The sequence below is a fragment of the Halichoerus grypus genome, chromosome 6, assembly GCF_964656455.1.
Source record: "Halichoerus grypus chromosome 6, mHalGry1.hap1.1, whole genome shotgun sequence".
Classification (NCBI taxonomy): domain Eukaryota; kingdom Metazoa; phylum Chordata; class Mammalia; order Carnivora; family Phocidae; genus Halichoerus; species Halichoerus grypus.
The window spans coordinates 50717683-50735146 of record NC_135717.1 but is presented as its reverse complement, the minus strand read 5'-3'; the positions used below and the strand labels follow the sequence as shown (position 1 = coordinate 50735146).

Sequence of the window (17464 nt, the reverse complement as noted above, 5' to 3'; positions counted from 1 at the left end):
AAATATCTTTTCTTCATCCCATAAAGGTATCCCTTAAAAAATACTTATATGGCTAATTATAAATTTAAAACGATCACTTTATTATTCACCAACCCCCCCTCCCCCCACCCGTTCCTATTTTCAATTGAAAGCTTCTGGAATGGTGACTCTGTCACATTCCTAAAATGACTTAAGTAAAATTAAATGCCAATAAAGATGAAGTAGTTATTAAAGTCTTATTTTACATTTCTACAGGAATTTTAGTCACTCTCCCTTGAGAACAGCTGCTACTAGCTTTCTGCAATCTTGTGTTTTTCTGAATCTGTTTTTAATAGAGCAAAAATACATAATGGTGAATTTATCTTCCTTCTGAAGAGGCCCTCAAAATGAAGATGGTTCTTTGTATACATACCTTCGTGCTCCGAAATGAGAGGCCCCTCTTGAGTTTCCAGAAGCTTCCATTCCAAGGGGATGAAATGCTAACACCGTGGGTCTCTCAGACGCAGAGCCCAACCAGCCCATCACTTCCCTCCCCACCTTGCCCTTTCCCTTGCCTTTCTCCATGATACCGCCGCTGCCTCCTTTTTGTCCCCCCTCTTAGCTTTCTCTCTCAGATGGCAGCCAGGCAATGCCAGAAGCTTCCCCCTACAGCTGTGTCTGAGGAGGCAGGTGACTACCAACGTGAAGGGAGTTGTGGTTGGTTGCTTATCTGCAGGAGAAATCAAGTTTGCCTCGCCTTGACCAAAGCTGGTTTCTGAACTGGGAACAGCTGTCTCTGGGGTGAGCCGTGGGATTCCTTTCCAGACGTTACCAGAGGGTGGGAGGGGGAGGATGCAAGTCTGTGTCCCATGAAGTGAGGACAGAGAACATGAACATGGGGAAGAATGGAGAAACGGTGGCCAGAGGAAAAAGGTCTAGTGTGGTGGTTTGCACACGAAGGCACTCAGTGAAAACCTCTGAAGGAATGTTCCAGTGGCCTCTTGAAGATCCCGAGAAGGGTCGGACTACACCAGGTACCCTTATCTGGTGCCAGCCTGGCGGCAGGAACAAAATTTATACCTATCAGAATGAGGCGTTTAATTCTCTGGCAGTCTGCCCTCCAACACCCCCCTCCCAGCCCCCGCAAAAGGTTTTCCCCGATTGGCCACAAGTTCTCATCTTACTGTCACGTGTTGTTTGATTAAAAAAGGAGAAACTTCTGGTTGATGAAGCGCAACAGCTGAGCGGCAACAGCTGGGTGGGTACAGCGGTGGGGCAGACATGAGGTCCAGAGAGAGAGAGAGAGAGAGAGAGAGAGCGTGCAGCAACAGGTGGGGGAGAAGGAAAGGAAACAAGGAAACAGGAGTTTCAAGCCTTGGGGTGGGGCTGTCTGAGACAGATCTTGGCAACAATCAAAACCTCAACTCAGGAGGTATGACAGCCCCCTTTGCCGGAATCTCTCTCTCTTTTTTCCTAAACAAATACATCTGGAAGAAGAATGAAGATTAAGAGAGCAAAATCTTGGGTTTCTGTAAAACAAAACACATGAATCCGCTTTACCCACAATGGTGACAGATCGCCTTCGAAGCGCTTTGGTTACCAGGATCAGGAGCCATCTGATAGGGTGCATGCAGGTCAGACTCTTTAAGGCAAATGCTACTTTCCAACTGAGTGGAAAAAGACGAGAAGATTTAAGAACTAAACCTGTTTGATTCTGCATTTGATTCTGTCAGATTGTTGACTGACACTGGAAACGCATCATTTAATTTACTGATTCATCAGCTAGACCTCTGTCATATGCGTGGCCATCCTTTCCTCGTAGGGATGAATGGCTGAAAAATCAAAATCTACCATGATCCTCAAATAAAAGGTGCAATGTGTTAACCTAATTATTACTACAGTAATTATATAACAAAGCTATTAAAATGACATGTAGGTTGAAAATACATTAAGGTTTTGAGTACAGGAAATTTATTTTTTCCCTATAATAGGGTTCAAATCTCTAGCCATTTTTAGCTTATGATAGAGGTTTTTAAAAATCCCAAATGACTTTTTACTTAAATTTGCTTTTGATTCTAATTCCCCTTGAAGTCCATTAGGGGCAAAAAAAAATTTCTTTTTCCTTCTGCTTAAAAGAACTACCCAAAATCTTCATGGGAAGGTGGTGTAGCTATCTTCCCAAGCTAAGTGGAATGTGTTCTATCTTATCTCCACTGCTGAGTGTAAACCTTTATGTTACCCCATAGTTCAGTCTCAATACTCTCTGGAGGCTCATAGGTGCATTTGCCCTATTTCATAGGAATATGGCAAGGTTAGGGAGCAGGAGAGGTGTGGAAGACTTTGGGTCTGGGGAAGAAAGGAGAAGAAGTTAAGATTTTGTTTTGCTTTGTTTTAATAACAGGACACCTGCTTTCTCCTCCTCACTCACCCACACTTCAGGCCAGGTCACCTCCCCGTCCTCTGCATCACACCCCGGATAGCTTTCTACCTGCTGCTCTTTCTCCGTTTCATGACTGTTGTGAGTTTCTGGATGGCTGGGACTGTATCTCATATTGAGCGCAATATATATCTGTGCCTTGATTGGTTATGATTGCAATAGGACATCTTTTGGCCTCTCTTACAGTCAAAAAGTTACATTTCAACTTGATAATGCTTTAAAATTCTCTCTTTCTCCTGCCGTAACACCTACTCCCATTGTACAGCTGAAAGGCTGAAAAAGTGAGGCAAAGGATGCTTTAATTCAAAGACCTCGTGAACTAGAAGACAGACGAGTGGGGATAGAAGGGGAGTCATTAGAAGCCAAAAGCAAACACCACTGTGATCTTTCCTGTCGCATTCATTATTTTTCTCTTCTTACTGTACCACTTCCTCGGTGGCAACACTCTGAGGCACGTACCAATCAAAGGCCATGGTGGAAATGCAGCACCAGAGGAAGAGATGACTTTAAAGTGTCAGATATGCAATAGTTATGCTTTCAAGTTGGCACGGGAGGAGTTTGGCTGAGTCCTGAGTTCGAATCCCTCCCTTTCGAGCTATGTGTCTGCAGGCCTATTACTTTACCTTTCTCTGTCTCAGTTTTTCATCTTTAAAATGGTAATAACGTAACTACCTGCAACTCTTGGATGCCTGTGAGGATTAAATCATATAAAATTTAAAAAACCCACCTAATGTAGTGCCAGGCATAGACTGTTAATAAATTTTGGTTTTATTCTTTACTTCCAATCATAATCCTCCCCCCCCACACACACACCACCCAACCCCGCCAACCCAATCTTTGTTTAAACCTGGAACTGGCAGGTAGAAAGTAAAAGAGAAAGCCAGTTCTAATCCTATTGTTCTTGTAGCATTAAAGTTTCACTGACACCTTCCATTTTGAAGGCCAGCAGCCTAATCCAGAGGGAAGGTAAAGGTTTTGGTTTACAGAGAGCAAGCACTGAGCATCCTGGGGCTTGGGGTGAGGTCTCTATCCCTTTTCAAATTAGGTCAGTTTCCAAAGAGAATGTCCAAATGAATCCTAATTGCTGACACCAGGAACTTAGCGCCTCTTACCACCAACTCCGAGAGTTTTCATTTTCAGAGATGCTTCCTAAATCATCTCTGAATGAATGCGTAAGCCAGTTCACAGAGTCCAAAAGGGACTTTTTACCCATGGCAGCTGCAACCTTTCTTAAGACAGGGATTAAAAAAGCCACGAGGTCGTAGGTGTATCATCGTTATAACTTTCAACCTCAAGCCCTCCTTGACCAAGACAACAAAGTTTGTCGAGGTGAATAATTTTCCGGGAAGATTCTAGTTTTTATTTTTCTCTGAGAGCATGCTGGCAAGTTCTGCTTTATAAACTCCAGTGATTCACCAGGATCCTAAGCAGCCAATCATGGGCATCTTGGAATGGGCTGAGGTGGCAGCTTGAGCCACCCTGGTAATACATGTCACTCCGGGCTGGTGTCATCTCGTCCCCACAGACGCCATTTCCTGTTAACTGTGATGGTCTTGACATACAATAAAATGTGCTGAGATCAGTCACAGCCAGAAAAAAAAAGCCACAGAGCTGATAAGCATACCTGTGCATGATAATCCCTTACGACATTGCATGAAGCAGAAGGTTGTGTGTGGGGACAAAGGGTACCTCATCCCAAATCAGGGTTAACCAGCACATTTCTGAGTTGAGTGGAGGTTCACACACACACACACACACACACACACTCTTACGTGTACGTCTAGCTTCCGTGTCACTCCCATCTCTGTAGATTGCTACCATGTGACTGGAAAGGTGCTTCGGCTCCAGGACACCTCATTTCAGCTCTTAATGGGCAACACATTAAAGCCTCACATATGCTTTCCTTCCTCTGACACCCTCTTCCCAATGTCAGTTAAGTAAAATGCCACGAATTTCAGTCCTCTGCAAACCACTGCCTTGTCTTGCCTACGGAACAAAAGTCACTGTGAGTTCAGAAAAACTCCCAAAGCCAATCACAATCAGAGAAGCAATAGTTTTATGAAAGGGGGAAACCTGCCCCTCTCCACCAACCCCCCAGGAATTACCAAAGTGTGGGAAGAAATTCAGCGACGGCTGATAAAGATGAACCAAGGCATTACCACGACGGGACGGACCGTGCTTGCTCTTGCTGGAAAAGGTGCCGAGAAATGCTACGGAGCTGGGAACACGCCAATGAACGAACTGCGTTCTGTTAACGACTTTACAGACCTCTCCATATGAGAAATGAAGATGGGCATTTCTTATTTCCCCACTGCCACGGTTATACCAGCTCATGGTATGGTCTTCCTCTATAAATTCTGGCCCCTTAAACTTGGAACCACCATTCCCACACAAACCTCCTCTTTCTGCATTTTACCTGTCCTGGGTGTTTCCAGGGCTGAGCACAATGAACTTTCCATCAGCCACATTTCCACCTAATTAACCCCCCTGATGACAATAATTGGTATTGAGTCACTCTTTGAATGACTTCCTAGGTATTCAGGCACAATCTGCACTTGCCATAAAGTTCTAGATATGAATATTGATCAAATGCTCTCCTTTGTTTTTCAGCCCCAAAGGGGTATTTTTGCAACGGCACACACTCCTCTATTTTAAAAAAGAAAAAAATGTGAGGTTTCATTTGAACAAATAAAAGAGTATTAATACACTGAGCCTACAGATCTCAGTCTGTGGCCTGCTGAACACATCTATGTGAGTATTCCCAAGGCTCGTGTGTGAAGGGACTCTGGGTACAATCATTACTCTATTGAAAGAAGCCATTTTCCCAGTTTGAATCTTTTGCTATTCCTTTTCTGCAAGTCGTGGCTTAGAATTAAAATTTACTTTGACATTTGTTTAGGTCACTACGGAGGGGGATCATCACACATGGAGGCTAATGGCAGGGTACAGATTACGTATCTTCTTACTGCTGTGGAATTAGATGCAGACAAGTTTGCCAACTTCAGGCAACCTCACACCGTCCCCATCAGGCTAAAGGAAAAGATATATACAAGCTGGACACTGGAATGGGGGTCCCCGAATTCCGAAAGCTGATGATCAATCAAACCACAGGAGAAGCAAAGTAAGAAAGGATCTCCCTTGTTCTTGGACCTAATTATGACCACCCAGGGATTAAAGTGAATGGATCACAGGTAAATAATTGTAAATATAGTCAAAAATTCAACATGGAGGCTTCCAAGTTATTTCTTTATTTCAGTGTGCTACTGACAAGCAGGTAGGGAGCACAGATGACTACTTTTCTCCCAAACCACAGAAAAATTGCTTGCAGCCTTTGTTTGGAATAAAAATTTCCCATGAAAGCAGAATCTAGGTGTGCTGGTAACAGTGGGCTTCAGATATAAAGCTTCGCCAATTACCTTTTATGAGCTCATCCTAAAAGCAATTATTGGCATACCTGATGGAATGAGCAGTTAGATCCCATTGGAAGTAAGAGAACATAATAAGGATGCATTTAAAATCCACTCTATTCACAATGGATAACTTCTGAAATATCATTATACTACAGATACATTTTGGGTCCACCCAGGTTCTGGATATACTGTCAACAGAAAATTTATACTTGAGAATTCAATTTATTTAGCCTGAAACATTAATTTTAATAGTTCTGAATTAGGTATTTTATAACATTTCAACTTAAGTTAAAAAAATTAAAATGCATGTCCAAACTCTAAAAAATAGTTAATGTTCCCTGTGTTTTTATAAGGAATGTGTTTTGTTCCTTATTTACTGAGAGCATCCCTAATTTGAACCATAGTACAATTCAAGAGGAAATATTTGTAACTAAATATTTAAAAAGAATTTTTTTTTTGCCCTTTAAAATGATTTCTCTTCTGTGTTTAAAAATTAGGTCCTTAATCTTCCTTTATAAATTTACTAATATTTTTCAATATTTTGCTGTGGCATGAACAACCAATTAAGCCAGATACTCAAGTGTTAGATAAGATAAATTTTTTAAAGAAACCAACCTTAGTAAGATGATTTGCACGTAAATCAATGAGCACTGAATATCCTAGGACCAGTTCTTTTACATTAAGCATGAGAATAAGAATGGTTTCAATATTTGAGAAGTTTGAAACAGATTTTCCCATTTCCTCTTTTTGAACTCTGTTTTCACCTTAGAAACCAGTGCTTCTGTTATAAAAAGCAAGATTTTTGAAGACATGAGAAATGTTTGCCCTGCATAAAAATTCAGGCACATAACCATATTTTTTTGAGCACACAACCATATATCAAAAACCAATATGTTCCATAGAGACCTTTAACTTAGTAACTTAAATAGGCTATAGAACAATAGTTTATGACCAAAATTCTAAGGGCAAAAGTTCTCACGTGTCCTTGAATTTCAAAACTGTCTATCTACCTGGATGCCGAAAGAGGAGGTAGAGGCTAGAAATTACAATTTACTTAAATATTAGAAATATCCCCCTTAACTTCTCTTTCCTGCTACGTTCCGGGAGTCTACCAAATAGGCAAATTTAAAATCCCCCAGCATTAAACACTGTAGAGGCATGTCTGATAACAAGGTATTTGCCAGAATGATAATGGTATTACAAGCAGTCTCAATCAATACATTGCTTTCTGTAGTTAACAGAGAGGGAAGCAATAAATCTCTAACTTAATCCAACCAACATAGCTGCAAAATGCAAAAAGCTTTATGAATGGTAGATATTAAATTTTTTTAAAAGCACAAAACCAGAAACAAGCAGTTCTAAAAGCTCTTCATTCTGTAGAGTCTATACAAACAAGATTAAAGCAGATAAAAAGGGTGTTGAGAAAGAAAAAAAAAAAAGCCCCAGACATGCATTAAGCTAGTTTGACAGCTCCATTGTTCAACCGGTCCCATTGTCAGACCCAAAGATGTATTCAGTGCTACAATGTCTGCTAGCAAATAAACAAAAGACTACATTTTTCAAAGCAGGATGCCAATTCCATCATAATTCTTTCTCTGTTTCCCAAAAGGTCAGTGGTGGCTCATTCTTGGTATGTGATCGAATCCTAACACAGATGCAAGAAACAAATATTTGCTTTCAATACATAGGGACCCAGGACGCCATGCATGAACAGAGGTCTTTAAACAGGTACACATTTTGGCAAACAGGATAAAGTGATCCAAACCTGGTAACACAGAAGGACTATTTAGGTAGGCTAAGTCCAGATTAGAGCGGTATTTGGAACGCAAGTCTAATATGGAGTCTCCTTAGCTCCTTTTTCGGTGATTATTCCATGCAGAGTGCATGATAATGAGAGGCTTAGACATTGTAAAGGAAAAGACAAACCAAGAGCCAGATTCAGAGCCTTTAAAATTATCCACTGGCCACTCACAAATAGCAGGGAACAAATACATGATATGCTTTCAAAAGGCAACGAGTGCAAATATAACTCGCACTGGGCAGTCCTTTTCCTTTCTCTCGCTGGCTCCCTTTCTCCCAGTCCTTGGTCTCGATTTCGTTTCCCTCTCTTTCTCTCTAGATTCTTTTTTTTCCCCTCTAAGATAAGGAAGCTACTTGATGCCGAGCATGATTATTGTCTCAGCCAGCTCTAGAAACTAGAAAAGCACACATTAAAAACAAAGGACACAACAACATACCTTAAAAGCAGCTCCTCATTTCTCATAGTAACAGCGGATTTGGGACAGCGCATGCTTTCTACACTGATACACTGATAGTCTCAACAAAAGCTGGTTCAGAAGTACGCTCAAACATCAATGCCACAGTAGCTGTTCACTAATGCGCTCTCTCTCTCCCTCTCTCTCTCTCTCTCTCTTTCCCCACTCTCTTCTCTAGTCAAATTCTGAATGGTGGAGCAAAGGGGCTCCTGCAGATTCACTAAGTAGAAATAATCCTCTCTGACAAGTTATGTTGTCTAGGCATATTTTTACATTAATACACTGTGCTGCCTATAGGGGTCTTGTTTGCATTCACTCAAGCCTGCCTGGTGTTAGTTCTCCTAATTACCATCTTAAAAAATTGGAAAGAAAAATAAGTAACTCATTTACCTTTTTCTTATACATATCATAGCAAAGCCAATGCCACATTTTCTTTTGGCTAGCAACTATCAGCAAGCATCGCAGATGACTACCAGAGGATTTGGATAGGGCAGTGTGCTAAAAAGGATTTTTGCTTCTCTTTTCTGGGACACTGAATTCACAGTTGGATTCATCTATTCCTTTCCTCTTGTCCTCAGGAAGAGTGACAAGGTCAAGACCCTTAACCCCACCCTGGGTCAGGGATGCAGAAGACAGAGATTGGGGGACTTGGAAATATTTTAACTCTGTGCACACCAGAGCTCTTGCAGATCAGAGCATAGTTCACCTGAAGCAGGACATCTAAAGGAGGCAGGCAATGAAATGCAAAGATTGTTTGGTCATATTGAAGTCCCAGTTGACACCGGAGCATCGTCCTCAAAAGACCAATTAAATGGTCTTTTCCAAAATAAGAAAAATCAGCTTCCCTGCTTCATTATACTCAACAGGCTTAGCAGATACAGTCAGCCAGGAAAATGCACATTATACTTCTGTTTATTGGAATTAGAAGAATTCCACGCAGATTAGCCAAGTAAAACAGCAGGTTAAACACATAGAGAAAAGATGAGATGCTATAGACAGAGCAGTCAGTTGTCCAGAAGTGCAAACTAAGGCATCATTCCTCTGTGCTCACAGGAAGCCAAGAATGCTCTCAGTTTGGATGGAACAATGCAGGGCACAGCCTGAAACAGAGCTGGATCACTGAGCACTGGATTCTTCACCCCCAGTCTCAAAGTAGGTTCCTGTCCTCCATTAGCACAACCATGCACCTCAGTAATCATCTGGAGTTACAACGTCCATGGGAATAATAGTGGGGTGGGGAAAATAATGGCGAGCTCTGTCTCTCTCCTATTTGAGGATCTGGAATACAACCCAATATCTTGCTAGATCTGTGACCTCTGAACTTAGTCTTGGTCCACAGCTAGGGAAATGGAGATGTTCTGGAAGGTGTTGAGGGTTCTTCAATCTACTGCACAATAATCTCGCTTAGTTTATCAAGGCACTGAGGACAATAAACAGTGGTGACTGATAGCAGTCACCATCCCTATTTCTGGATGATAGTGAGACAACATGATGAATAACTCGACAAAGGTCAAACGATGAAATAATGTTTGTCCCTAAAACAGTCATATTTTTACATTTCTCTCCTTCATTACAGCACAGGGGAGTTATAGAGTGAATATACAAAAACTAATTACCTTGCCAAAGAAAGATATTGTATAAAACCTAAGATGTTCTTTAGAAGCAAGATAAGTATCACATAAATGAGCGTGGAACCAGAGAGACCTTTGAAGGTGAGAAAGAGTTGGAGCCATTCCTCTAGTGACTTGTGGAGGCAGAAGTCACTTAGCCTCTCTGTGGCTCTCTTTGACCCCCGTTCTTAAATGGGGGGCAACAAATGTGAATTCGTTTAAAGCACCTGAAGCTCCTGTAATGAAACTGGGTGTGTCCTGTCAGTGCAAATATATTTTTTTTTTTAGGAGTGAGAGAGAGAGTGAGAGCGAGTGGAAGGAGGGGCAGAGGGAGAGGGAGAGAGAAAATCTCAAGCAGGCTCCCAAACGGGGTGGAGACCAAAGCCAGCTGGATCTCGCAACCCTGAGATCCTGACCTGAGCCAGAATCAAGAGTCGGATGCTTAACTGACTGAGCCACCCAGGCGCCCCCTGTCGGTGTCAATATTAATAAAAAGTGGAATGAGTCACCTGACATTGGCCATGGTTTTGTCTATTAGAAAAAGTCTTAATATTTTCATAAATTTCTTTAAAAATTTTTAAAAACGATTTTATTGGGGTATAACTGACATATAATATTAGTTTCAGGCGTACAACGTAATGATTTGGTATTTGAATATACTGCAAAATGATCATCACAGTAAGTCTAGCTAACATCCATTACCATAGATAGCTACAAAATTTCTTTTTTGGTCATGAGAACTTTTTAGACTTATTCTCTTAGCAACTTTTAAATATGCAATACAGTATTATTAACTACATTCACCATGTTGTACGTTAAATCAACATGATTTATTTGATAACTGGAAATTTGTACCTTTTGGCTCCCTTCACCAATTTTGGCCACCTTCCCCTCTGTCCTCTGTATTTATGAGTTCAGATTGTTTTTTAAATTCCACATATAGGTGAAATCATATGGTATTTGTCTTCTCTCTGACTTACTACACTTAGCATAATGCCCTTAAGGTCCATCCATGTTGCAGCAAAAGGCAAAATTTCATTCTTTTTAATGGCTGAATAATCTTCCAATGTGTGTGTGTGTGTGTGTGTGTGTGCGCGTGTTCTTTATCCGTTCATCCACTGATGGACACTAAGGTTGTTTCTCTATCTTGGATATTGTACATAATGCTGCAATGAACATGGGGGTGTATATATCTTTTTGAGTTCGTGTTTTCATTTTCTTTGAATAAATACCCAGAAGTGGAATTGCTGGATCATATGGTAGTTCTATTTTTTTCGAGCAACATCCTTATTGTTTCCCACAGTGGCTGCACCCATTTACTTTTCTACCAACAGTGCACAAGGGTTCCCTTTTCTCTACATCCTCTCTAACACTTGTTATTTATTACCTTTTTGATAATAGTCAATTTGACAGGTATGAAGTGATATCTCATTATGGTTTTGATTTGCATTTCTCTGGTGATTTTTGATGTTGAGCATCCTTTCATGTACCCGCTGGTCTTCTGTATGTCTTCTTTGGAAAATGTCTATTCAGATCGGTTTTTTTCTTTGCTATAGAGTTGTAGGAGTTCTTTTTTTTTTTTTTAAGATTTTATTTATTTATTTGAGAGAGAGAGAGAGAGAGATATCACAAGTAGGCAGACAGGCAGGCAGAGGGAGAGGGAGAAGTGGGCTCCCCACTGAGCATGGAGCACGGAGCCCGATGCAGGGCTTGATCCCAGGACACTGGGATCATGACCTAAGCTGAAGGCAGATGCTTAACTGACTGAGCCACCCAGGCGCCCCTGTAGGAGTTCTTTTTATATTTTGGATATTGACCCCTTATCAGATATATAATTTGCAAATATTTTCTCTTATTCAGTACTTTGCTTTTTCATTTTGTTGATGGTTCCTTTGCTGTACAGAAACTTTTTAGTTTGATGTAGTTTCACTTACTGACTTTTGCTTTTTTTGCCTTTGCTTTTGGTATCAGATCCAAACATATCATCACCAATACTGACGTCAACGAACTTATTGCCTATGTTTTCTTCTAGGATTTTTAAGGTTTCAGGTCTTATATTCAAGTCTTTACTCCATCTTGAGTTAATTTTGGGGTATGGTATAAAATAGGAGTCCAGTTTTATTCTTTTGCATGTGGCTGTCCAGTTTTCCCAGCACTGTTTATTGAAGAGACTCCTTTCCTCATTGTATATTCTTGGTTCCATTGTCATCAATTAATTAATCATATAAGTGTGGGTTTATTACTGGGTTCTCTGTTTTTTTTTTTTTAAGATTTTATTTATTTGACACAGAGAGAGAGAGAGTACAAGCATGGGGAGTAGCAGGGAGAGGGAGAAGCAGACTCCCTGCTGAGCAGGGAGCCTGACATGGGGCTCAATTCCAGGACCCCGGGATCATGACCTGAGCCGAAGGCAGACGCTTAACCAACTGGGCCACCCGGGCACCCCAAGGGTCCTCTGTTCTGTTCCATTGATCTATGTGTCTGTTTTTAGGACAATACCATATTGTTTTGATTACTATAGCTTTGTAATATAGTTCGAAATTGGGAAGTGTGATGACTCCAGCTTTGTACTTCTTTCTCAAAATTGCTTGGTTTATTTGGTGTCTTCTGTGGTTACATATAAATTTTAAGACTGTTTGTTCTACTTCTGTGAAAAATGCCACTGAACTTTGAATAGGGATTTCATTGAATCTGTAGATTTTTTGGGTAGTTTGGACATTTTTACAATACTAATTCTTCCAATCCATGAACATGACATATCTTTCTATTTATTTACATCTTCTTCAATTTCATCATTGTCTTATAGTTTTCAGTATACAGCTCTTTCACTTCCTTGGTTAAATTTATTCCTGGTAATTTATTCTTTTTGATGCAATTGTAAATGAAATTGTTTTCTTAATTTCTCTCTCAGATAGTTCATTATTAGTGTATAAAAACACAATAGATTCCCGTATTTTGATTTTGTATCCTGCAACTTTACCGAATTCATTCATTAGTTCTAACAGAATTTTTGGTGGCCTCTTGTGTTTTCCTTATATAATATCATGTCATCCACAAATAGTGACAGTCTTACTTCTTCCTTTCCATTTTGGATGCCTTTTCTTTCTTTTTTCTTGCCTAATTGCTCTGGCTAGGACTTCCTGTACTATGTTGCATGGAAGTGGTGAGAGCGGGTATCCTTGTCTTGTTTCTGATCGTACTGGAAAAGCTTTTCACTTTTCACTACTGAATATGATGTTAGCTGTGGGCTTGTCATATATGGTCTTTATTATGTTAAAGTACGTTCCTTCTATAACCACCTTGTTGAATACTTGTATACAATTTCTAATGGGGGCTAAACTATGAGGCAAGTACTAATGTATAACAATAATGCATTTGCTTATCCATAAGTAGATTCTTAGCATCAGAAGCCAGTGCTGCACTACATGCATCTATTCCAATAGGGAAATGAATTATGGATCCACAGTAGTAAGGAATGGAAGTGAACCAAACCATTAAAGATTCATATTTTCTCCACTCCTTTTTTAGTCTAGGGACCTAAATAATGAGACAGCTATTGAGATAAGTAAGACTTTAGTACTTGTCCAAACTCCACTAAGATGAACAGATTGAGGGTCTTACACCCCAGTTGTGCTGACGTTGGGGTTACAAAGGTGAGTGAATAGAAAGAAGATGTCTTATTTCTAACATTTACACATTGTGTGGTCTTTGTCTCGACATCCATGGGGATTAATCTCTGCACTTCTTAATCCACCCAACAGAACTTTCTCATAGCTAGTACTTAATAAATATTTGTTAAATAAAGGAATAAATTTATTTTTAACTATGGGAACTTTGGGGAATGGGCCATTTCATTTTCACAATTCCTTTATGTAGTTTCCTTAACAAATATGTGGGAAAAAACCCATAACAACTCACTTTTTATTCTAATTCACGCATTCAGTTGGCATAGCTGATGTCACTAAGAATTCCTTACATGTTGCTGTGTTTTAAATTTCAGGACCTTTTCACATTTAGCAGCTCATTCAATCCCCATAACAACACTGTGGGGCAGGAGGAACTGGTACCAGTGTCTTCTCAGTTAAAAAAGCTCACATGTAGAAAGACTGAGCAGCTTGCCCACAGAAGGTGCAGTAATGACTGAGTGTGGGAATTCAGTCTAAACCAACCCCTGGGCCCACATTCTTTCCACTGCTCCACAGTGTGATCCAGTGTTTCCACTGTGGCCAGGGGTTCACGGCATACCCAAGCAAGGCATGGTTTTTAAGGAGTGTATAATGCAGTGAACTTTATGCTTTTTTTTTTTTTTTAAGATTTATTTATTTATTTAGGGAGCACGAGTGGGGGAGGGGCAGAGAGAGAGAGGGAAACTCAAGCTGACTCTGCTGAGCCTGGAGCCCAACATGGCGCTTGATCCCACAACCCTGAGATCATGACCTGAGCTGAAATCAAGAGATGCTTAACCAACTGATCCACCCAAGCGCCCCAAACCTTATGCTTTTCTAATGCGATGGTAATAAATGTAGAGGATAGATAGTAAATAAATGGAAAATTGATTAAAAGGGTTTTTTTTGGCTACTAGTATTTACTGATTCCTTTCAAAACTTTATTTCAAATGAAGATTGAGTTGAAACTAGACAGACTAAGCAGTTTAGGGGATGATTTTTTTTTGAGGTCATCTACAACAAGAGTTGATTTTTAGCAACACTGATTATTACTAAGTTTGGTTTGTAGGGAAAATTTTTCAAAAAGATTGTGATAGGCAAAAAACAGCACACAAAAAATTTGTTTATCTCAATGCCCTCTATACCCCTCTCTATATATTTTTAACTACACAAATTGAAATTTTAGCTAATAATGCTAAACTTGGGGAGGGAAAACTGAAAAATGCCTGCAACGTGGGAATATGGGAGTGAGCTGAGAATCAGTCAGATTTCTTGACCTTTCTAGATTTGAGCTTCCCAAAAATTTTCTCAAAGGTAAATTATATGTGCATTTATCTATGTTTAGGTAATTTCTAGAATTAAGAGCTGAATTTCAAAATGCAACATTAACAACCCCAACTTTTTTCTGGCTTCTACACCTTATAATCTTTGCACTTTGACATTTACATTGCAAAGGTATGTAGAAAAGAGTGTTTACATGGAAGTGTACAATGTGATGTGTGCTAGAGATGTAGGGCCATGCAATACAGAGTCCTTCTTTAATGAAGGATGGGATAGTACCAAAATCCAGCCCAACTCTTAGCTTCCCACCCAGAAAGAACAATCTTGGAATATGGAGGCCCCAAGGGCATTAAATCTCTTTAGCTGCTAGTTTTAGAGACTGTCTTAGTCCATTTGGGCTGCTACAACAAAATACTATAGACTGGGTGATTTATAAAAGAAATTTATTTCTCACAGTTCTGGACACTGGCAAGTCAAGATGCCAGCATGGTCATGTTGTAGGGAGGGCCCTCTTCCTTTTCATAGCTGGTATCTTCTTGCTGCGTCCTCACATGGTGAAAGGAGCAGAGGATCTCTGGGGGGCTCTCTGTTATGAGAACACTAACCCCATGCCTGAAGGCTCTACCCTCAAGACCTCGTCACTTTCCAAAGACCTCATCCCCTAATACCATCACATCGGGCATTAGGATTTCAATAAATGAATTTTGGGAGGCACAAACATTCAAACCATAGCAGATACAAAGAACTGCCAGATTTAATTAAGAACTTACATTGCTATGAAAGATGAAAAGAACATACAGAGAATGCATGAAGTAAACATGAAGCAATAGCCGAGGTCTACATGAAATGGATTTCTAGTATGCTCAGTGAGGGACACATAGTAGGTGCTCAATAAAGTTGGCACATCTGTGTATGAATGGATAAATTTCTATCCAGAGCTGGTCTCAAGCAGAAGACACAGAGTTTCCCTGGTCAGCTTCATCAGCCTCTGAGGAAGGGTCTCCATGGGCAAAATGGAGGCCAAGTAGTGAAGTCTGTCCACAGGGGCGAGCCGAGAGCAGCACCAGAAGCAGGGGCTGGAATGAGTGGACTATGGAGCAATCCTGTTCTCTCAGACTCCGCGGCTCTCTTTTGCCTTGAGGGGATAACCCTCCAAAGCCAAAAGGACATAGGTATCACAAATCACTACCTGAAACATAAAACTGACAGTTGGTTTAAAGTAAACCCTGGCAGCGTTAGTAAAGGAAGGGTTTGATGGTAACCCGAGGATTCATGTAACATGAGTTCTTGTCACGGGAGCACTCAAATGTTACCTCCAAGTCCGACTTCAGAAGCAGGAGGCCACTATCCCAGGAACAAGCCCAAGGCCCCCAAGTTCTCAACAAACATTCCTTCTACAAGCCAAGGGGCTACTGACTCGTTTCAAAATGGAGAGGTTTACTGGGATGAGTAGGGCATGGGGCTGAGTAATTAGCAAGAATAATTGGAAAGTTCCTTAAAATAAAGTGTGATATTTATCAATAAGTAGATATAAATAATAAACCATAAAGTACTTAGAGCTCCAAGAAGCCACTTGAAAATATGTACTAGGGGCGCCTGGGTGGCTCAGTCGTTAAGCGTCTGCCTTCGGCTCAGGTCATGATCCCAGGGTCCTGGGATCGAGCCCCGCATCGGGCTCCCTGCTCAGTGGAAGGCCTGCTTCTCCCTCTCCCACTCCCCCTGCTTGTGTTCTCTCTCTCGCTGTGTCTCTCTCTGTCAGATAAATAAATAAAATCTTTAAAAAAAAAAAAAAAAAAAGAAAATATGTACTAGATAAATTTAAGAGGTATTATAAAGACTAAGGATGACTGCTTGTTATAAAGGGAAAAGGCTATAAAGACAGATACCAGGAAGTGTGTCTGGACAACTATTTCTGGGTAGGTAGCGAAGAAAGTAAAGGAATTCCCATGGAACAGACGGGCTACCTAGTTGATCAAATAACTAACTCTGGTTCATGAACCCTTATGACTTAGCAAATAACATGTTTACAACTGAGCAGTGATTTTCGGCCTAATGTTTTGTCAAGGACCACTCACGGGCAGATGGGAAATCTTGAGAAGGTCACAGGTGACTATACTTAAGTTAGGCATTAACATTTGCATGGAAAATGGGCCAAGTTTATGATTGCTATTTTTAAGATGGACCCACGCACACAGAGCTGCCTTTCTGCCTGTTCAAACGGCCATGTCGGATAGGTTCTATAAGTTGACTCTTGTCCATGAGTCCTCAATGGACATGTAGACTTTGGTGCCCTTGGGGATCCCTCTTGCTTAGTGGTTTTGATCCTAGGGGATCCTAAGGAGTAAACGGCACAAGTATAAGGAAGATTGTGGGGGGAGCAGACAAGTCTTCCTCACGGGAAGGTGAGGCCAAGATTGGGGATTTGCATGACCCTATGGCAAAGATGAAAGAGAAACTCAGATGGTTCGGGAAAGTGTTCCCGAAACCCCCACAACACATTCCCAGCTCTTCCAGAATATGCAGGTGCTTTAAATGTTACATTTCTTTATATAAAACTCTGAAATTAAATCATCTGCTTGTTTGTTTATTATGTTTCCTGCATCTGAAACTAAGTCACACGAAAGCAGAAACTTCCCCCATTTTAACACAACTTCAGTACAATGTGTGGCATATGGTAGACACTTAATAAACATTTGTTCAATGGCTGGATTTCTCTGGGAGGCACATTCTTCTTGTTAAGTGACTGGATCTCAGTGGCTCACAGCTATCTGATACAATTTGTGAAACACTTTGCATGCTCAAATATGGAAACTAAGGCTCGAATCTCTGAGGACACAAAGATTAGGAA

The 17464-nt window shown here is 40.6% G+C and overlaps 1 protein-coding gene across 9 annotated transcripts in view; it reads right to left on the bottom strand.

Moving 5' to 3' along the window:
• The window catches only part of CELF2 (CUGBP Elav-like family member 2), an 806829-nt gene that overhangs the window by 301104 nt on the left and 488261 nt on the right, over positions 1-17464 (bottom strand). For 3 of the 9 annotated variants that reach the window (XM_036112674.2, XM_036112675.2, XM_036112677.2), the window contains exon 1: positions 392-526. The exons of 2 other annotated variants lie outside the window; for them this stretch is intronic. In XM_036112674.2, coding sequence (XP_035968567.1) covers positions 392-501 — 110 coding nt within the window. In that variant the 5' untranslated portion in view covers positions 502-526. Of the gene's footprint in view, positions 1-391; positions 534-8042; positions 8215-17464 lie in introns of those variants that run through there. 4 more of the 9 variants (XM_036112681.2, XM_036112684.2, XM_036112682.2 and 1 more) reach the window with 4 other exon arrangements.